Source organism: Bufo bufo, chromosome 4 (genome assembly GCF_905171765.1).
Source record: "Bufo bufo chromosome 4, aBufBuf1.1, whole genome shotgun sequence".
Lineage (NCBI taxonomy): Eukaryota > Metazoa > Chordata > Amphibia > Anura > Bufonidae > Bufo > Bufo bufo.
The window spans coordinates 14,403,290-14,425,754 of NC_053392.1; the positions used below are offsets into that span (position 1 = coordinate 14,403,290).

Here is a 22,465-nt window from a genome sequence, read left to right on the forward strand (position 1 = left end):
CTCTCATAGTATTTGTATATGCCCTTGTGTTATTGCATGCTCTCATAGTATTTTTATATGCCCTTGTGTTATTGCATGCCCTCATAGTATATAGTACTTGTATATGCCCTTGTGTTATTGCATGCTCTCATAGTATTTGTATATGCCCTTGTGTTATTGCATGCTCTCATAGTATACAGTATTTGTATATGCCCTTGTGTTATTGCATGCTCTCATAGTATACAGTATTTGTATATGCCCTTGTATTATTGCATGCCCTCATAGTACAGGGTGGGCCATTTATATGGATACACCTTAATAAAATGGGAATGGTTGGTGATATTAACTTCCTGTTTGTGGCACATTAGTATATGTGAGGGGGGAAACTTTTCAAGATGGGTGGTGACCATGGCGGCCATTTTGAAGTCGGCCATTTTGAATCCAACTTTTGTTTTTTCAATAGGAAGAGGGTCATTTGACACATCAAACTTATTGGGAATTTCACAAGAAAAAGAATGGTGTGCTTGGTTTTAACGTAACTTTATTCTTTCATGAGTTATTTACAAGTTTCTGACCACTTACAAAATGTGTTCAATGTGCTGCCCATTGTGTTGGATTGTCAATGCAACCCTCTTCTCCCACTCTTCACACACTGATAGCAACACCGCAGGAGAAATGCTAGCACAGGCTTCCAGTATCCGTAGTTTCAGGTGCTGCACATCTCGTATCATCTGAAGGCAATTGTCTATGCTGTGAAGATACGAGATGTGCAGCACCTGAAACTACGGATACTGGAAGCCTGTGCTAGCATTTCTCCTGCGGTGTTGCTATCAGTGTGTGAAGAGTGGGAGAAGAGGGTTGCATTGACAATCCAACACAATGGGCAGCACATTGAACACATTTTATAAGTGGTCAGAAACTTGTAAATAACTCATGAAAGAATAAAGTTACGTTAAAACCAAGCACGCCATTGTTTTTCTTGTGAAATTCCCAATAAGTTTGATGTCACATGACCCTCTTCCTATTGAAAAAACAAAAGTTGGATTCAAAATGGCCGACTTCAAAATGGCCGCCATGGTCACCACCCATCTTGAAAAGTTTCCCCCCTCACATATACTAATGTGCCACAAACAGGAAATTAATATCACCAACCATTCCCATTTTCTTAAGGTGTATCCATATAAATGGCCCACCCTGTATATCATGCCTAGAGTTTGTGAACTTACAGTCTACACTATTCCCCCTGACAGGAATCTTCCTGACGTAACAGCAGATGACTTCCAGAAGGTAGATCTGACACAGTATAAATGGATTCACTGGGAGGTAAGAGAAAGACGAAGAACAGACAGATGATGATCAGGGGGTATGGACTAGAGCAGTGGTTCTCCACCTTTTTATGCCAAGTACCCCTTAGTGACAGGAAATTCCAACCCAGTACCACCAAGGAAGCGATCTGTGATAAATGTTAACATAATAAAGCTATTCTAACACCGCAGTCATAGACTCGACAAGACACCACATCCAGGCCCCCCGATAGATGACCATTACTTTTAAACTACATTCTGCACTACCAAACATATAGGAGAATACAGCACCACATACCTCTTACATTTAGTGATGTCTCCTGTGATGTAGACATTCTCTCTTCTCCATTCAGACCAGACCGCCATGATGACTTCTTTCAGCCATGTCTCTTTGACAAACACCTTCCCACCTTTTCAACCCCCCTCTTGCCATCCCCAATACTGTTCCCGCTGTTCTTCCCAATACTATACTACAGAAAAATACTAGCACCACACAGATGGTGCCATCTTCAATAAATATTTCCACACAGTGCCCTCAAAAATTATTGTGCCCAGCAATTAGTGCCCCTGAGAGTAACAGTGCCATAAACATAGTGTCCCCTAAAAATAATTGTGCTACGCTGATACTGTGCCAGGGTGCCCCCCACCACAGTAATAGTGGTCCCAAAAGTCCCACCAATAGTAATAATTCTCTCCAAGAGTGCGCTTAGTACCCCTACAGTGGCCCCAATGGTAATTACTGTGCCCCATTGTGCTCCAGAAATAATAATACCCCTATAAGACATTGGTCCCTGTGCCTCGCTGCAGCATTCAAATGTAGAGGTCATAGCAACCAGCACCGAAACATTACTGGCTGCTACAGTAGTCCTGTGTAACCCCCCTCCGTGGGGCACGTACCCCTTGGGGTACATGTACCACAGGTTAGGAACTTCTGTTCTAGAGGGTGCGGGTCATCAGTGTGCATGGTATAGAGGGTGCTGGTCATCAAGAGTGCATCGTTTAGAGGGTGCTGGTCGCTGTGTGCATAGAACAGAGGGTGCTGGTCATCAGTGTGCATAGTCTATGGCATGCTGGACACCAGAGTGCACTGTGTGGAGGATACAGGTCATCAGTAAGTATAGTTTAGAGCAGTGTCTCTCAGCTCCAGTACCAACAACCCCCCAGCATGCTCTGTATTCAGGATTTCCAGGTGATATCGTAATTGACAATGCGTTGGATCTTACCATCGGTATTCATTCTGTGGGTTATTCTCAAATGATGACCGGCAGGTGGGCACTAAGGACTGGAGAAACACTGGTCTAGAGGGCACTGGTCATCAGCGTGTATAGGTTAGAGGGTCTTGGTCATCAGGGTTTATAGGCTACAGTACAGTATAGGGTATTTGTGAATATTACAATGGGTTGGGTGGGATTTTATATTTTGTAGGGTAATAATTTGGTTGGAAGGGATAAGATGATTGGTTGTGAGGTGTTCATGAAAGTCATTGGGTTGCTTAGATTATTTTTAATACTGGGTCTTGTCTTCTGGGATGATGGAGATGTACAGTAGTTGGAGAGTGTAGTGTTGGAGTCAGTAGTCTGGTGTTTTGTTGAATGGGAGACACGCTAGTTTAGACAGATAAATAGCTTATTATTTTTGGAAAAGAAAATGGATGTTCCATGGACATGTGGTATTCTGTTGAAGTTTGATGTAATATTTCTATGGTTTCATGTTTGCTGATGGTGTGGTCAGAAAGGGTGACTGGTTTTATTTGTGTCTGAAGCTAAATGAGCAGCTGAGCTTTGTAATATACAATCTTTTCATTTCCAGGGAAGAAATGCAGATGAACAGATAAAAATGATCCAACGAGTAAGCAATTATAATAAAAGCTGCCCTACAGACCAGAGGATCACTATCTCCGTAGAGATCGAAAAAGAGCGAGAAGATTTGTACCAATTGTTCCAGTATGGTGAAGTGGTAAGGAAGTGGGTACGATCTTATCATCAGATACCAAGTCCTTCTAAGAGAAGGTTACCGTCCATAGAGAAGGAAGAACTGGTGAGAAAGGCTACTGTCCATAGAGAAGGAAGAACCTGTGAGAGAGGTTACTGTCCATAGAGAAGGAAAAACCTGTGAGAAGGGTTACTGTCCATAGAGAAGGAAGAACCTGTGAGAAGGGTTACTGTCCATAGAGAAGGAAGAACTGGTGAGAAATGTGACTGTCCATAGAGAAGGAAGAACTGGTGAGAAAGGCTACTGTCCATAGAGAAGGAAGAACCAGTGAGAAAAAAAAGCTTACCGTCCATAGAGAAGGAAGAACATGTGAGAAGGGTTACTGTCCATATAGAAGGAAGAACCTGTGAGAAGGGTTACCGTCCATAGAGAAGGAAGAACATGTAAGAAGGGTTACTGTCCATAGAGAAGGAAGAACATGTGAGAAGGGTTACTGTCCATAGAGAAGGAAGAACCTGTGAGAAGGGTTACTGTCCATAGAGAAGGAAGAACTGGTGAGAAAGGTGACTGTCCATAGAGAAGGAAGAACTGGTGAGAAAGGTGAGTGTCCATAGAGAAGGAAGAACTGGTGAGAAAGGTGACTGTCCATAGAGAAGGAAGAACTGGTGAGAAAGGTGACTGTCCATGGAAAAGGAAGAACCTGTGAGAAGGGTTACTGTCCATAGAGAAGGAAAAACCAGTAAGAAATAAAAGGTTACTGTCCATAGAGAAGGAAGAACTAGTGAGAGAGATTTCTGTTCATAGAGAAGGAGGAACTGATGAGAAAAAAGATTACTTTCCATATAAAAGAAAGAACTAGTAAGGAAGAAGGTTGATATGTCCTTTGAGAAGGAAGAGCGAGTAAGGAAGAAAGAAAAGAACTGGTGAGGAGGAAGGCTACTGTTCGTAGAAAAGGAAGAACTGGTGAGAATGAACATTTCTTTCTATAGAGCAGGTAGAACTGGTAAGAAAGAAAGTTACTATGTCCATAAAGAAGGAAGAAGGTTACTGTCCATAGGGAGGGAAGCATTGCTAAGGAAGAAGATTACTGTCCATAGAGAAAGAAAAACTGGTGAGGAGGAAAGTTACTGTCCATAGAAACAGAAGAACTGGTGAAGATGAAGTTTTTTATCCATAGAGAAGGAAGAACTGATAAGGAATTGGTAAGGAAGGTTACTTTTCATAAAGAACGAAGGAGAAAGGTTGGCCTCATACCTAAAACCTAACCTGATAACACCCTAACTCTAGAAAGACGATATGCGCTCCTCCTTCTATGTATTTTACCAGTGTTGGCTAATCAGGGAGTAACCAAGAGCATGTTATGTGCATCAGGACTTCAGAGAGGGGCAGTGGCCTCTGGTTTCAGAGGAGGAGCACATATGGTCTTTCTAGAGTTAGAGTTTAGGTGTGAGGATTGACTGGGGTCGCTGTTGTAATGGCGAGTGCTCCACTTTGCCAATGGTGGGTTAGAGAATGTTTAGCAGAACCCAGCAAAGGTACCTACTATACCAAACCCATGTCTATACTATTATTCATTTCATGATTATTTAAGAATAACAAAAAAAAAGTTATGTTATTCCTTCTACACCTGCTGTACTGTCCATAGGGAAGAAAGAACTGGTAACGAAGCAGGTTAGTGTTCATAGGGAAGAAGGTTACTGGTCATAGAGAAGGAAAGGAAGGACTGATAAGAAAGATGGCTGCTGTTCATAAAGAAGGAAAGAAGAATGTTACTATCTGTAGAGAATGAAGGACTGGCGAGCAGGAAGGTTATTGTCCATAGAGAATGAAGGACTGGTGAGGAGGAAGGTTACTATCTGTAGAGAATGAAGTACTGGTGAGGAGGAAGGTTATTGTCCGTAGAGAATGAAGGATTGGTGAGGAGGAAGGTTACTGTCCATAGAGAATGAAGGACTGGTGAGGAGGAAGGTTACTGTCCATAGAGAATGAAGGACTGGTAAGGAGGAAGGTTACTGATTTATCTGAAGGAAGAACTGATGAGAAGGAGGAAGGATGGACTTAAAAAAATGCCATTAGAAATGGTTCCCTTTTTGCATAACAGTCTGATCATCTCCTTCCCACTGAGTTTTCTTACTGTATGACAAATAATAACACAGCAGAGGCAGGAGGTCCATATACCATCGTACAGAGGCAGGAGGTCCATATACCATCGTACAGAGGCAGGAGGTCCATATACCATCGTACAGAGGCAGGAGGTCCATATACCATCCTACAGAGGCAGGAGGTCCATATACCATCCAACAGAGGCAGGAGGTCCATATACCATCCTACAGAGGCAGGAGGTCCATATACCATCCAACAGAGGCAGGAGGTCCATATACTATCCAACAGAGGCAGGAGGTCCATATACCATCCAACAGAGGCAGTAGGTCCATATACCATCCTACAGAGGCAGTAGGTCCATATACCATCCTACAGAGGCAGGAGGTCCATATACCATCCTACAGAGGCAGGAGGTCCATATACCATCCTACAGAGGCAGGAGGTCCATATACCATCCTACAGAGGCAGGAGGTCAATATACCATCCTACAGAGGCAGGAGGTCCATATACCATCCAACAGAGGCAGGAGGTCCATATACCATCCAACAGAGGCAGGAGGTCCGTATACCATCCAACGGAGGCAGTAGGTCCGTATACCATCCTACGGAGGCAGGAGGTCCGTATACCATCCTACGGAGGCAGGAGGTCCGTATACCATCCTACGGAGGCAGGAGGTCCGTATACCATCCTACGGAGGCAGGAGGTCCGTATACCATCCTACGGAGGCAGGAGGTCCATATACCATCCTACGGAGGCAGGAGGTCCATATACCATCCTACGGAGGCAGGAGGTCCATATACCATCCTACGGAGGCAGGAGGTCCATATACCATCCTACAGCGGCAGGAGGTCCATATACCATCCTACAGAGGCAGGAGGTCTCTATATCATCATACAGAAAAGTTATGATGTGAGCAAGTATAGTTTCATGCAGGAAAGTGATTCACAAGTAGGTCATACGTCCTAAATAATGGCCCTCCCCCCATTACACCGGATGGTGATATGAGAGGTGATCATTAGTCGATCACTTTGCTGAGGAGTCTTTAGGTGGGAGGCCATTACGTGCTCTTCTCACATGATTCTTTTTATTTTCTGCCTTCGTAGGTGTTTGTTAGTAAAGATGTTGCGAAACATTTTGGATTTACCTCTGCAGCTGAAGCTATTGTTGGACTGTACCCACGTGTAAAGAATGGGTGAGCAACCATTTATAATCTGTGAAGCTACTACAACTATATAATATAAGGAATACACAAGCCCAATATTGCAGAAATGGAGAACTTGGTCTAATGGTCATGTTGGAATCCACCAAGTATAGATGGGGCTTTTTCTCCTTAAGTTTTAGAATTGGACATGGAGAAATGTTTTCATTTATGGTGGATGGCCCTCACCTGAATCTCCGCACTACACTGTTTTCTTGACTTTCTTGACTCTCTGTAGGGCATATCTGGTGTGTGCTTGGGCTGAACAAGGTGCTGACGCTCTGGGACCAGACGGACGCATCCTCCATTCTCCTTCCTTTCCCCCAGAGGAAATTGTGGACACGCTTGGTGCTGGGGACACCTTCAACGCTTCCGTAATTTATGCCCTTGCTAAAGGTAAGTCTCCCCCACCAGATATGTTGAAATGTCCTCATGTACTATAAAACAATAGCCAAGATCCCCCTGAAGTGTCAGGATTAGACATGGAAAAGAATAATCATCTGAACCCCCGCACTACACTGTTTTCTTGACTTTGTCTCCTTAGGGCATTTCTGGTGTGTGCTTGGGCTGTGAGGTTTTTAGACATTTCATTATTATTTTTATACTTATGATACTAGGACATACAGTAGTTTTTTTTTTAAGTTTTTTTTTAAAATTATTACCAACAGTAAGGGAGGGGATAGGTGACCGTTTCTATGTGAGTTATGGAGAACATCGTCTTCAACCTATAAGAGAGATTTCCACCACATTCATTGTTTTATTTGAATTGCACCAAAGGAACATTTATTTGGTTCTTGGTTTCGTCCTTCTTGTCAGGTCAAACTATGGAAGAGGCCATTACGTTTGGTTGCCGTATAGCAGGGAAGAAGTGTGGGATACAAGGCTATGATGGTATTGTCTCCTGAGATCTTCGATCATTTTTTACTGGAACATGACTTCACAGACCTGGAGAATGAGAACCTCCTCAGCACAGTGCTACACCCCCAATAATCATGTACAGAAGTAGCCCATTTATATAATAAATTCTCATCACTTGATGATGTCATTATAGAGACGTTTATGGTGATTGCCCATGTTTCCTGCTCCATGTACAGTACAGACCAAAAGTTTGGACACACCTTCTCATTCAAAGAGTTTTCTTTATTTTCATGACTATGAAAATTGTAGATTCATACTGAAGGCATCAAAACTATGAATTAACACATGTGGAATTATATATATAACAAACAAGTGTGAAACAACTGAAAATATGTCATATTCTAGGTTCTTCAAAGTAGCCACCTTTTGCTTTGATTACTGCTTTGCACACTCTTGGCATTATCTTGATGAGCTTCAAGAGGTAGTCCCCTGAAATGGTCTTCACTTCACAGGTGTGCCCTGTCAGGTTTAATAAGTGGGATTTCTTGCCTTATAAATGGGGTTGGGACCATCAGTGGCGTTGAGAAGTCAGGTGGATACACAGCTGATAGTCCTACTGAATAGACTGTTAGAATTTGTATTATGGCAAGAAAAAAGCAGCTAAGTAAAGAAAAACGAGTGGCCATCATTACTTTAAGAAATGAAGGTCGGTCAGTCAGTCAGCCGAAAAATTGGGAAAACTTTGAAAGTAAGGGCTATTTGACCATGAAGGAGAGTGATGGGGTGCTGCGCCAGATGACCTGGCCTCCACAGTCACCGGACCTGAACCCAATTGAGATGGTTTGGGGTGAGCTGGACCGCAGAGTGAAGGCAAAAGGGCCAACAAGTGCTAAGCATCTCTGGGAACTCCTTCAAGACTGTTGGAAGACCATTTCAGGGGACTACCTCTTGAAGCTCATCAAGAGAATGGCAAGAGTGTGCAAAGCAGTAATCAAAGCAAAAGGTGGCTACTTTGAAGAACCTAGAATATGACATATTTTCAGTTGTTTCACACTTGTTTGTTATGTATATAATTCCACATGTGTTAATTCATAGTTTTGATGCCTTCATAGTCATGAAAATAAAGAAAACTCTTTGAATGAGAAGGCGTGTCCAAACTTTTGGTCTGTACTGTACATCAGGAATGTTCAGCAGCAACATTTTAATATTTCCAACTTACTTTTTTGGCTGCTCGAAGTCATGCATGGGATAAACACATCATGTCCTGATTAAGCCACTGCATCCTGAATTTGGCCTGGGCCTGTCACATCTAACCCATTCAGAGTTTAGAGAAGCCGGCTAGTTAATGAGCCCAGCAACAAACATGGCTGAGTCATGAGTGCTCTGTAAAGATGGGCACCTTCATACAGTATTGGCCATCTCCACTCACACTCAACTCCATCCAAAACGTGCAGAACCTTCACAACTAGACATTGGCCAACAAGGCCAAGAAGAAAAAAACAATCCAACTGACCTCTGCCACAGATCACCAAGATCACCAGATACATGTTGGGTTTCCGGAACGTCTCATTTATATAAAATTATGCAACCTTGGAGAACCGAAACTGGACGTGGGGAAGCAAAAACGAAATAGTGGCAAACAACATAAAATACGTAATAAAGTAACCATGGCTAAAATGCGTACTTGTGAGTTCTTCTGTTCTAAAAATGTCACCAATATTTTACTTTAATTTATACGACCCTCAAAAATAATAATGGCTAAATATCTACAACTGTCACCTGACATGCAAAAGGCCAGTGACAATGGGGGAACAAGTCTTCAGATGCTGAGGAGCAACTGTCAGAAAATTCTGAATATTAAAACGTTAGTAAATCACAGTGAAGGTGAACATTACAAATCAGTCCATTCAGTGCTCGTTCTGACCATTCTTACAGTGAAAACCTCAGCCATTAAACATCAACTGTGCAAAAAGGGAGAGGAGGTGAGTTGACCACAAAACCTTTTGACTTTTATGGAAAAGTGTTGTGAGCATGCACTGTGACCTGTGCAGAAGTCACTACGCAGGGAGGGGGAGGAGGTAAGCTGTCCCCATCATCTATTGACTATTATGGAAGAGTGTAGTGGGCATGTGTTGTGTCCTGTGCAGAAGTCACTACGCAGGGAGGGGAAGGAGGTAAGCTGTCCCCATCATCTATTGACTACTATGGAAGAATGTAGTGGGCATGTGCTGTGACCTGTGCAGAGGTCACCATGCAGGGAGGGGGAGGAGGAGGAGGTAAGCTGTCCCCATCATCTATTGACTACTATGGAAGAATGTAGTGGGCATGTGTTGTGTCCTGTGCAGAAGTCACTACGCAGGGAGGGGAAGGAGGTAAGCTGTCCCCATCATCTATTGACTATTATGGAAGAGTGTAGTGGGCATGTGTTGTCTGTGCAGAAGTCACTACGCAGGGAGGGGGAGGAGGTAAGCTGTCCCCATCATCTATTGACTATTATGGAAGAGTGTAGTGGGCATGTGTTGTCTGTGCAGAAGTCACTACGCAGGGAGGGGGAGGAGGTAAGCTGTCCCCATCATCTATTGACTACTATGGAAGAGTCGAATGGACATGTGCTGTGACCTGTGCAGAGGTCACCATGCAGGGAGGGGGAGGAGGTAAGCTGTCCCCATCATCTATTGACTACTATGGAAGAATGTAGTGGACGTGTGCTGTGACCTGTGCAGAAGTCACTACGCAGGGAGGGGGAGGAGGAAAACTGGCCCCATCATCTATTGACTACTATGGAAGAATGTAGTGGGCATGTGCTGTGACCTGTGCAGAGGTCACCATGCAGGGAGGGGGAGGAGGTAAACTGGCCCCATCATCTATTGACTACTATGGAAGAATGTAGTGGGCATGTGCTGTGACCTGTGCAGAAGTCAGCCTGCAGGGAGGGAAGCGAGCTGTGACGATCAGCTATTATCTATTCCAGAGGCGGGCTAGAAACAAATTTGTCCTAAAAAACTAAAAGTCGACAGGTAGACAGTACCAAATAGTAACATAGTTTGTAAGGCTGAAAAAAAGACCCCCAGTCCATCCTGTTATCCAGTAACTCAGTAAGGGACAATTTTTGGATATATAACAAATCCGACTATGCAGTGTGCATTTAAACAGGCTGTCAACATCGTCAAACCTGCATTTACCCATAGCCATGTATGTCAGTGTCACTCTGACATTATTTACTATTGCTGTCATTATATTCAAGAGCTTTAAAGGAGAAAGACAGAATTATTATTTTTTTTTAAAGAGAAAAATATGTGTCCTAGGAGACCTCAGAGTGTCACATACCAATTTTCAAGCCAACTGAAGTACTTTAGATTCGGGTAGAACTGATTCGGACCCAAATAAAAAAAAATTTGGACTGATTCGTCAGAATTGGACCCAAAATTAATGTCAAGAAATTTGCTCATCTCTACTGAGGTCAGCATTGCCTGTGGCATCTGAGGGGTTAAGTGGATGGGATCAGATGTTCTTCTCCATGCATGGCCATTAGAGTGGAGCGTCAGCGTGAGCAGCCTCCTTCTATGATGTAGTAATAGGTTACTGGGCGGGAAGAAGGTGAGCTCTGTGTGTTGTCCATATCGTTTCCCATAGTGGACGTGTGTGTTTCATCTCTGTTCCTGCAGTACATAAGGTCACCTCTGTGGACTCGACTCCAGAGTAAACAGCTCCTCTTATCCATCCCATGATCTTATTTGCCTTGGCAGCAGCTGCCTGGCACGGGTTGCTCTGCTGTACGTTGCACTAATATCCCTGAGCCCTTGTCTCTCGTCAGGTATAACCATGAGTATACTGGAAGACGGTCAGGTAAAGTAACCTTGTGGTAGTACACCGACCCCCAGCAGATCCTTCTAGTATCTAGGTGGGATCTCCATGACGTGGACTAGTGTTTCCAGCACATACCATTCACCGTCCCGTGAAGGTGGCAAAGTATCATGCCATGGCAATGCAGGTCTTGGTGCATGCAATGACGAGGCCGGTTTCAGAGGAAACAGGTGAACTGATTTACTAGTAACTTCCGCAGTTCACAAATACATGTGGTGGCGAGGGCAGGTACAGTCTTATCATACACATTGCATAGGCAGCTTTCACCAAGGCTGTGTATAGGGGTGTAGACAGTATAACGGTCCCCTCTGAGTTCCTCTCCAGATAACCTGCACATTCCCCCCCAATTCGTCCAATGGGTGTATCCTTTCTCTCTCTATCTCTCTATTTCCTCCGTCCCCTCAGCAGGATGCAGTCCTCCAATAGATGGCCAGTCTCGCTCTTGAAAAGGGTTTTACGAGATTTTAATACTGATAACCTACCCTCTGGATAGGTCATCAGTATCTGATCAGTGGGGGTCCGACACCCGTACTCACTCCATTTGAGCGCTGCACCCCTTCTCCGTGAATGAATGTGGCAGAGCTATGCCTAGGCCACGTGACTGATGAACTTGTCGTCACTGGCCTAGGGAAAGCCACTGTGAGCGCCGCTGCCTTCTCAAACAGCTGATTGCCGGAAGTCCCAGGTGTGAAGACCCCCAACAATCAGATACTGATGGCCTCTCCAGCGTATAGGTCATCAGCATTAAAATCTCAGAAAAGCCGTTTAATATGGTGAGGACCCTGAAGCTTATCACTCAACCAAAATGCAGTGAAGTCTGTAGCCAAAGTATAGACATTACCTTATTTGACAGATACTCTGCACTCTTCCTTGTATGGCCGCTTATCCCTCTTTTAGGCTCGGTATCTCTCTCCTAGAGGTAGGTACTTTCTACAATAGTTTCTGGCTGCTCTTGGCTCACAGGGCAGGAGAATCCCTGTCTGCTGCTTCTCCTCCAGACTCCAGCAATGCACAACACAGCAGCTCCTAGACGGCTCCGTGGGGGGTCCATCCACGTCCAGCAACTGTTACTAAGGGCTGCCAAGTAAGGGTACGTTCACAGGTTCTTCTGGTAGCCTGTTCCGGCAAAAATGCAGACCGTCGGCCTACAATAAACGTTGCATGCAGCAGTATTTGTCCGTTTGAAACCCGGAATTTATGCCGGAAAGTAGCTGGACCATCGCCGGACCCCATGATAGTCAATGAGGATCTGGCAATGACCGGTAGAATCCAACAATGCTGGATTCAGGTTGGCGTCTAACCAAGAATGACTACAGTATTTATGACCTCTGTAGGTACACCCAGGTGGACATCCACGTTACAGTACAGTCTGAACCTGCCGATATAGGTGGGAATAGATAATTTACCCATGTGTACGGGCGTGTTTTCCTCTCTACGGACAGTTGTGGGGGGGGGGGAGTACAATAAGGTTAAGTTTCATCATTCAACATCCTTTTCTTCTCAGGGAAGGTACAGTAAGTCTCCAATGTCCGACAGTAACTTACCTTCCTCTCTCCATGGAGAACACAAGAATGGTTGTCGGTTGACCCTTACTGAAAATGCATAGGTATCTATACCTACTGAGCCATTAATTACTGAGTCTATACTTAATCAGTCTATAGTTATTGAGCCCTTTCCTTCTGAGTCTATACTCACTGAGCTTTTTCTTACTGACCCCTTTCTGTGTCCATACTTACTGAGCCCTTACATACCGAGTCTATAATTACAGACCCCTGAGTCTATGCTTACTGAGCCATTTTTTACTGAGTCTATACTTACTAAACCCTTAGCTTCTGAGCCCTTACTTACTGAGTCTATAGTTACTAAGCCCTTATATACGGAGTCTATAATTACTGAGCCCTTACTTACTGAGTCTACATTTGCTGAGTCCTTATCTACTGAGACTGTACTTTTACTTACTGTTCCCTTACTTACTGAGCCCTTACTAACTGAACCCTTACAGAGTTTATACTTCCTGGGCAATTTCTTATTGTGTCTATATATACTGAACCCTTATTTACTTTACTTTCTGAGTATACTTTCTGAGCCTTTACTTACTGAGTCTCTACTTACTGAGTCTTTACTTTCTGAGCCCTTACTTGTGAAGCCCTTACTTACTGAGTCTTTACTTTCTGAGCCCTTACTGAGTCTGTACTTTTGGAGCCCTTACTTGCGGAGCTCTTACTTACAAAGTCTTTACTTACTGAGTCTGTACTTTTGGAGCCCTTACTTATTGAGTCTGTACTTTTGGAGCCCTTACTTGCGGAGCTCTTACTTACAAAGTCTTTACTTACTGAGTCTGTACTTTTGGAGCCCTTACTTATTGAGTCTGTACTTTTGGAGCCCTTACTTGCGGAGCTCTTACTTACAAAGTCTCTACTTACTGAGTCTGTACTTTTGGAGCCCTTACTTACTGAGTCTGTACTTTCTTACCCCATTTTTTTTATTGTCGCAATACAGTTGTAAGAAATAATGAAATACCAGCTTAGTGTATTTGTTCTTTACGTTCTGTGGCTTTTATATTTATTAGTAGGATATCAGGATTGACACGTTAGTCACCACTCGGCAGATGGACACAGGACTGCAGCAGATTTCTCACGACCTCCGGCTCCTGTCATTTTTGTGATCTTTTAGGCTGTTGGAATCAAAAAGAAAATTCCCAGGGGCTAAAAATGACCTAGGAAAGTAACACAAGGGAGAACGCCCTGTGGGTGACCATCAAAACAGAGAATTGGGCTCGGGCTAGATGGCAACGTGTCACATGACAAAAAAAGGTTACACTACGCAGCCACATTTGTCACTGATTCAAAACCAGGTGCAAACGTGTGTGCCCCATACCCGTATCGCTGTCCGCAATATACAGGCACCAGCTGTGTGCACTCCATATCACGGATGCGACTCATTTACTTGAATGGATCTGCAATCCGCAACATACTGAGCGGAAGGACTATGGAGTGTTTCTGTGGGATTTCGGTCTGTGCTTCCGCAACGGCAAAATAGAGAACATGCAAAGACTGAATTTTGCAGATCGCGAACCCATTTGGTGCTCGTGCATTGCAGACTGCTATTTGCTGTCCACAGCATGGGGCGCAGACATTCGTGTGCATGAACCATAAGAGAGATGGGAGACTCAACACATGCTAGATGGTTGCCAACTTTTATCTCATGTATGTCCAGATTGGATGGGCACATTCCTGGAAGAAGCCAGTTTCTAGAGTTGGCGGTAGGTAGTTCGGTGCGGTCTTCAGTTTTCTATAAGAACTATGTCTACATTAATACGACTGAAGAGAAGTGTCCACCATGGTGGACGCATGACACCGAGGAGGTGATGTAAGACTACTGAGAACAGATAGAGTTGCATTGGTTTCAGATCCATAACTACAGGTTAAAGGCCGATGAGCAGAATCTTTGATAATCTTTGCATCGTGTATCAGACAATAAGTTAAGATGTTGGCGGAGTGAATCCTGCCAGATGGATGAAATCCAATCAGTCATGACAGGCACATGATGTCCCCGGTAGTATAAGGCATCACCTTGTGGACATGGTACGAAGAGTCAACGTGCAAACTCAATCAGTATAAATGGCATTCCACTTAAAATAACGGGATCCCCAGTCAATATCAAACAGCAAGTTGTTCTTTTCTGCCATGTTGTTAGGTTTATTCTGCCATTTCTTGGCCATATCTATTAGTGGGTGAAAGACCTCCAGCTGCCACAGGGCATCTGCCTGGTTCTGCTGAGGCACTTTTGAGTTGACCTCTGAAAGATGTGATGTCAGCCATAATAGTCACCCACTGGAAATGTAACAAAGAAACCGCTGAATAAAACTAAGAACCTTCAAGAAAAGGCCGAATCCAGTATCTACTGGGGGTCTCTGGAATTCAGGTGGAATGCTCTTTGATTTCAAGTATTTGATCATTTGAGGGACACAATGCTCACATCTCATCGTCTGCTTTATCTACTCCTGCCATCTCTACCACTTCTACACTGGCGACCTCCTCCACCACATCCTCATTGTGTATCTCATCAGCTTCTTCTTGACTGCTCATGACCTCTGCAGGTGGAGCAGCTGGGTCATTGGTTTGCCCCGGAGGTACATCGTGGACTTCCTCTGGTTGCTCTGGTTCCTCAGTTTCCTCTTTATTTGCAAGGTCACTGTCCACAGGAGCAGAATGCTCTTCAGCTGGAACTCCCATAGGAGGTGGAATTACAATGTGAGCAGGATCTGAAATCTCCTTCTTTTTATAAATCGGAGAATTCACAAGTTCTTGTGCACTCAGGAGTCCATCCAGGTTCACATCTTGTCTTTCTAGGACATCATCAACCACAGAAATCACCTGAGGAAAGAACAACAACTTATGTTACTCAGGCCATCGAGAACTTGCAGTCTAGCTCTATCAAGATCACTTAGGCCTCAATATATGAAGACCCCATTATAATAGACTCCAGTAGTGATGGACAATGGAGGATGCTGAGGTGCCTCTATAGGGATCACCTATATAATCACATTATAAAGCATACAGTACATACACCATAAGAAGAGAAAGGGAGGTACCATAATCCTATTGTACCTTGAAGCAAGGTGTAATAGGAGTACCAACATGGTAGGCCTGGGGGCCTTCAGTAGGCCCTAGCTTCTATGACAACTGCCCAGCAGCATCCATCAATTGTTTAGCAGGGGGGCTACTGGGAGACAGAGGCAGGACATCCAGTGGTCAGACCTCTCTAACAAAAACAGATTTTGCTTAGTGGAGTTTCCCTTTAAAAATCAATGATATATTAATCACTCGAAATGATGGGATAAGAAATACAACAATAACCAGACATTTACCGAGTCTTCAGTTGGTTTCTCCTGCAGACCCCTTGTCAAGACTCCATGTAGCAGCTGCATGAGCTCCAGACCATCCAGAAGTCCACTCTTGTCATAGTCATGGAGCACAAAGAGGCGTAAAATGGCTGAAAACAGAGAAAGGAGAAACTTTAATGATTTCTGAAGTACAAGGGCCGTGGTCAGCCCCATTCCAATCCTAGGTGTCATCTACAGAAAATGATACCCCATGGTCAGTCTACTCCCCTGCTAGTTAGGAGATCAGGATTAGGGAGGATATAGGAGACCTGGTATTATCAGGAGAGCAGAGGATGAGCAGGAGGTAGGAGACCTCATATTATCAGGAGATTATACGATGAGGAGGATGTAGGAGACCTCATATTATCAGGAGATTATACGATGTGGAGGATGTAGGAGACCACATATTATTAGGAGATCATAGGATGAGGAGGATACAGGAAACGCCATATTATCAGGAGAGCAGAGGATGAGAATACAGAAGACACCATATTATCAGGAGTGCAGAGGATGATTAGCATGTAGGAGACCTCATATTATCAGGAGAACAGAGGATAAGGAGGAAACAGAAGACACCATATTATCAGAAGAGCAGAGGATGAGGAGGATGTAGAAGACTCTGGCGATGATGAGCATGGTGGAGATCTCTTGCACTCACCTGTCTCTCGGCTCATGTTTGTGTCATTTTCTCCCAGTGGATCTTTATCCTGTAGATATCCATGTAAGATACTGAGAAGAGAGGACGTAGAAGCATATGTGACATACATGATGTATCCTGTCCTCCAGACCCTGCACACACATATCTGCCTCCTCCATGATAAGACATCTCACTAAGAATCCAATCCTGCATGGAGGAACATGTAACCTGAAGAAAATATTATAGATCCGGAACCAGTAGATCTCCATCACCTGTATAAACAACTACACCAACTCCCATCATCTCACGTTTTGTCTAGCCCTGACACAGAAAAGCAACTACCTATACTAGAAGGTCACCGCTCTACAGGAGCCTCTTGTGTCTAATGTGACATATATCTCATATTCTTCTGATTAACATGTTGTGTGAGCCCTGATGGGAGTCATACTCCATTCAGAACTACATTTTATTAATGTAGAATCACTCTCTGCATCTCCATTATGTAATGTGTGTTCTTGGATCCTCGGGTTCAAAGGAGCCAGCAGTTTCATCACTAGTGATGTATGCAGGATCACTAACATTAGATGGTCGAGGTCTGCATCACATCCAAAATGTCTCTCACCTCAGATGTTCTTCTCCTGGGGTAAATGGGTTTGACATGTTGATGTTGTCAGACTGCCTGGACCTGGAAACAAAGAGCTGGGATTCATACATGGAGTAAGGATGATGACATGGAGGATGACCCTCATCATTGTGCAGCATTTATATGCATTGCAGATATCAATCCAGATTATCTGTCCGCACAGATGTTTGTTGAAGAACACCATATATCAAAAACCTTCATGACAAGACACATGAGCGTCACGGACATGTACTGGATCCTCATCAGCAAACATTCTCCCGAATAACGTGGTATGTCTATGGGAGGGGGGAGGGGGGATTGAAGGATCAAGCAGATCTTTTGTTGTAATGGAAGACAAGTCACTGCCACAGGTTTCTGGGGGGAACAGAACAGAGGAATCTGGATGGGAAAGAGGAGTCTAGGGAGGACAGAGGTGTCTGGATTGGGTACAATGCAGTTTGGAGGGGACAGAAAAGTCTGGAGGGTCCACACACAATGCATGTGTATGGGAATGGCTGTAGTTGTCCAAATGAGCATTCAGCCCACAGCTATGGAAGATCTATGGCCAGCTATGGGGAAGATGGGCAGGAGAATTTTGGAGGATTTGAGCACAAGTAACTTGGATAGAATGGCAGGAGTATCTTGGACGAAAAGGGCAATATTAAATTGGCAGAAGACGGCAGGAGAATCTTGCATTTGGGCAGTATTATTTCGGTGGAGGAGGACAGAAGTATCATAGAGGTGAATGGCAGAAGAATCCTGGTGCAGTCGAAGGAGCTTGAGAGCTAAACCACAAGGTGACAGTCATCATTGGTGTGATGGTCTGATCCAAATATGCCTCTGGCTTTCATCCACTGGATTTTATCTTGTAGATAAGCCGCACTCTCCATATCATCCAAATTACTATACCTGCTTTCTGTCCTGGGAGCTGCAAGTCCATGACTGAAGAGCAGAGGCAGCAGCCGAACCAGAACCAGACCTCTCATGGTGGAGTCCCTGCAAAAGAAAAGACATATCAGTGTCTGTCTGAGCCGCGTGCTGAGGACACGAGACCAACGCTGACTGCTCCAGAACCCACTGACCACTCACATGTCTACAACATTATCCCAAGATGGGTGGAGTATGACTGGACTGCCACTGATATCTAGTTTTTTCTTCCAGAATAAACAGGAGCCTAACTCTCATCATTTGTGTGTAGGAATGTTCCAGGAAGTGCAGGACCTGAACACGGAGGCTCTTGGACTTTGTTTACTAAGTTTCTTGTTCCCAGATAAGACAAGCGTGAAGTCTCCTCCTACAACCTCAAGGGTTAATGATTAAACCAAGGAGCATGAGAAGTAATCAGAGCAGAAAGTGACAGGAGCCCCAGAGTCAACCTGACAGTCCCAAATATTGGGGAGCGTCGCGTCGGTCATAGTGGAGCCCACTCCACCTTAGACCTCAGGGTGTCAGCACTAAATCACCCCACATTGAAGGGGTTTAAAGAGAGCAGAGGAGCTGAGCTGTAATACCAGACAAACCCATGGATGGGGGGAGTGGGGGCAATGTAACTGGACTTCTTCTATTCTCAACTACTCCACCAGGCCTTTGATTTGAATATTCTAGATCTAATGCCTTAGACTGCACCACTGAGGGACTCTCATGGCAACGTCCCCACCATCTACAGTAGTGTCCACACATGCAGACCTATAGCTTCCTCTAGTCAGGTCACGCTGGATGTACATATTGATATCGATGGTCCCTTTCTGACCATATTGTGACTGACCGTAATCAGGAGGCGACCTGCAAACTTCAAGAGATCTCAACGGAGCAGCCTCACATTGTGGACTGGAACTTTATCAAAATTTTATGGGGTGGGAAGATGTGGCAGAATCTCTGAACTTAGGGAGAATTGTCTTGTGTTAGAGGTTGGAATGTCCATGTCATCTGGACAAGTAAAAAAACCTGCAGCATGAGAGGAGATTAAATAAGAAGATCTGCCTCTAGCACATGTGGCCACTGTGGCTGGGGGAACCAACATGGCTTCTTTTATACATCCATTGACAAGGACACGACTACAAAGCACAGCAAATCAACCAACACCTCAACAGATGAAATTAATATGAGACGTCTACAGGAGGACCAGAAAAAAAATTAATATCAAGAACATGGATCTGGTTCAGAGAGAGAATTCTGCAGACCTAGGAGGCCATCTAGTCTGCCCTTATATTACAGTCCTGATCAAAAGTTTAAGACCACTTGAAAAATGGCAAAAAATCATATTTTACATTGTTGGATCTTAACAAGGATCCAAGTAGAGCTTCAACATGCAACAAGAAGAAATGGGAGTGGGACAAAACATTTTTTGAGCATTCAATTAATTGAAAATAACGATTAAACTGAAACAGGCTGTTTTTCAGCTGATCCAAATTTTAGGACCACATGCCTTTAAAAGGCCAAATCTGTACAAAGATGTGGATTCATTGTCATTTTCTGTCAGGTAGTCACACGTTGTGATGGCAAAAGCAAAAAAAAACTCTCCCTTTTCGAAACGCGGTCGGGTTGTTGAACTGCATAAGCAGGGTCTCTCACAACGCGCCATCGCTGCTGAGGTGGGACGCAGTAAGACAGTCATTTGGAATTTCTTAAATGATCCTGAGGGTTATGGAACAAAAAAGTCAAGTGAAAGACCCAAAAAAATGTCATCAGCACTGAGCCGGAGGATCCAATTGGCTGTCCGTCAAGGCACTGGACGATCCTCGACCCAAATTAAGGCCCTTACTGGTGCAGACTGCAGCCCCATAACCATCAGACGGCATCTGAGACTGAGGGGCTTCAAAAACAAAAAACGTCTTCAAAGACCTTGTCTCCTTGAACGCCACAGAACTGCTCGTTTGGACTTTGCAAGAGAGCACCAAACATGGGACATTCAAAGGTGGAAGAAAGTTTTATTCTCTGATGAGAATTTTTTTTACCTTGATGGTTTCCAACGTTACTGGCCTGACAAGCAGATCCCACCTGAGATGTTTTCTACGCGCCACAGTGGAGGGGGCACCATAATGGTCGGGGTGCTTTTGCCTTCAGTGGAACAATGGAGCTTCAGGAAGTGCAGGGGCGTCAAACGGCTGCTGGCTATGTCCAGATGTTGCAGAGAGCATTCCTCATGACTGAGGGCCCTCGTCTGTGGAGGTGTGGTCCTAAACTTTTGATCAGCTGAAAAACAGCCTGTTTCAGTTTATTAGTTGTTTTCATTAAATTGAATGCTCAAAAAATGTTTTGTCTCACTCCCATTTCTTCTTGTTGCATGTTGAAGCTCTACTTGGAACCTTGTTAAGATCCAGCCATGCTAAATATGATTTTTTGGCATTTTTCAAGTGGTCTTAAGCTGTATTATTTATCTTAACATATAAGTGTTCATCCTAGACAGGTTTAAATTTATCTAGTCTTTTGTTCCAAGCCTGGAGAAGGAGCACCCCAATGAGGGCAGGTGACTACAACTGGTGAAAAAGGGACACTCCAATGAGGACATGTGTCTACAACTACTGGAGAAGAAGCACTTCAATGAGGACAGGTGTCTACATCTACTTGAGAAGAAGCACTTCAATGAGGACAGGCAACTACATCTACTGGAGAAGAAGCACTTCAATGAGGACAGGTGTCTACATCTACTGGAGAAGAAGCACTTCAATGAGGACAGGTGTCTACATCTACTGGAGAAGAAGCACTTCAATGAGGACAGGTGTCTACATCTACTGGAGAAGAAGCACTTCAATGAGGACAGGTGTCTACAGCTACAGGAGAAGAAGCACTTCAATGAGGACAGGTGTCTACATCTACTGGAGAAGAAGCACTTCAATGAGGACAGGTGTCTACATCTACAGGAGAAGAAGCACTTCAATAAGGACAGGTGTCTACATCTACTGGAGAAGAAGCACTTCAATGAGGACAGGTGTCTACATCTACTGGAGAAGAAGCACTCCAATGAGGACAGGTGTCTACATCTACTGGAGAAGAAGCACTTCAATGAGGACAGGTGTCTACATCTACAGGAGAAGAAGCACTTCAATGAGGACAGGTGTCTACATCTACTGGAGAAGAAGCACTTCAATGAGGACAGGCAACTACATCTACTGGAGAAGAAGCACTTCAATGAGAACAGGTGTCTACATCTACTGGAGAAGAAGCACTTCAATGAGGACAGGTGTCTACATCTACTGGAGAAGAAGCACTTCAATGAGGACAGGTGTCTACATCTACTGGAGAAGAAGCACTTCAATGAGGACAGGTGTCTACATCTAATGGAGAAGAAGCACTCCAATGAGGACAGGTGTCTACATCTACTGGAGAATTGTACATCTACTGTATAATAGAATTGCATTATGTTCATGTTGGGGGTTGTGGTGCTGTATATATACAATATAATAAAACTATATTACTGGCATGTTGGGGTTTGTAGTGCTCTATGCATAGATACAATAGAATTGTATTACTGGTATATGTTGGGGGTTGTAGTGCTGTATGTATACAGTATAATGGTAATATATATAGTCATGTTGGAGGTTATGGGGTTCTATGTATAGAGTACAAGAGCATACATAGTATTATGTCCACCGGTCATGTTGAGGGTTGTAGTAGACCGGAGACTGTGCAGTCTATTGGTCATGTGACCAGTATATTGTAGATCTTCAGATTACTGTCTCCCCTCTTACATTATATAGAAGAATCTCTGCAGCATTAGAAGAATGTAATAATTGTATTCGTGGCACTTACCTCCTCTCTGCAAACCTCTGTCATCTGCTCTGTGCAGCCACAACTCCTCCCTGGAAAACTACACTGCCCTCCCTCACTGCATCATCTGTAACCTCTGCACTGCCAGACCCAGCACTGCACCATCTGTAACCTCTGCACTGCCAGACCCAACACTGCACCATCTGTAACCTCTGCACTGCCAGACCCAGCACTGCACCATCTGAAACCTCTGCACTGCCAGACCCAACACTGCACCATCTGTAACATCTGCACTGCCAGACCCAGCACCGCAGCATCTGTAACCTCTGCACTGCCAGACCCAGCACTGCATCATCTGTAACCTCTGCACTGCCAG

At 44.2% G+C, this 22,465-nt stretch overlaps 2 protein-coding genes across 5 annotated transcripts in view; one reads left to right on the plus strand and one right to left on the minus strand.

The window, feature by feature from the left end:
* The window catches only part of KHK (ketohexokinase), a 30,830-nt gene extending 23,221 nt beyond the window's left edge, over nt 1-7,609 (plus strand). For both annotated transcript variants that reach the window (XM_040426850.1, XM_040426849.1), the window contains exons 4-8: nt 1,230-1,302; nt 3,093-3,239; nt 6,422-6,510; nt 6,755-6,912; nt 7,333-7,609. In XM_040426850.1, coding sequence (XP_040282784.1) covers nt 1,230-1,302; nt 3,093-3,239; nt 6,422-6,510; nt 6,755-6,912; nt 7,333-7,421 — 556 coding nt within the window. In that variant the 3' untranslated portion in view covers nt 7,422-7,609. The remainder of the gene's footprint in view (nt 1-1,229; nt 1,303-3,092; nt 3,240-6,421; nt 6,511-6,754; nt 6,913-7,332) is intronic.
* Nucleotides 7,610-14,623: 7,014 nt separating this feature from the next.
* CGREF1 (cell growth regulator with EF-hand domain 1) lies at nt 14,624-22,227 on the minus strand. Of its 3 annotated transcripts, none has more exons than XM_040426853.1 (6): nt 22,132-22,227; nt 18,292-18,378; nt 17,383-17,445; nt 16,782-16,852; nt 16,103-16,233; nt 14,624-15,614 (listed from the first exon to the last, which is right to left on the minus strand). In XM_040426853.1, the coding sequence occupies exons 2-6, from the start codon at nt 18,366-18,368 to the stop codon at nt 15,213-15,215; spliced, it is 744 nt and encodes a 247-aa protein (XP_040282787.1). In that variant the 5' UTR covers nt 18,369-18,378; nt 22,132-22,227; the 3' UTR covers nt 14,624-15,212. The 3 variants fall into 3 exon arrangements, with proteins under 3 accessions (XP_040282787.1, XP_040282786.1, XP_040282785.1); XM_040426852.1 differs by lacking the exon at nt 22,132-22,227 and adding an exon at nt 18,472-18,623 and having other exon boundaries at nt 16,109-16,233; XM_040426851.1 differs by lacking the exon at nt 22,132-22,227 and adding an exon at nt 18,472-18,623.
* Between the last annotated feature and the right edge of the window lie 238 nt (nt 22,228-22,465).

Excerpts from the sequence above, each read along its gene's own strand:
- CGREF1 (XM_040426851.1), bottom strand. Across the intron at positions 17,446-18,291 it reads GCTCCCAGGACAGAAAGCAG|GTCCAGGCAGTCTGACAACA; the intron begins GTATAGTAATTT and ends CTTTGTTTCCAG. Across the intron at positions 16,234-16,781 it reads AAACATGAGCCGAGAGACAG|CCATTTTACGCCTCTTTGTG; the intron begins GTGAGTGCAAGA and ends CTCTGTTTTCAG.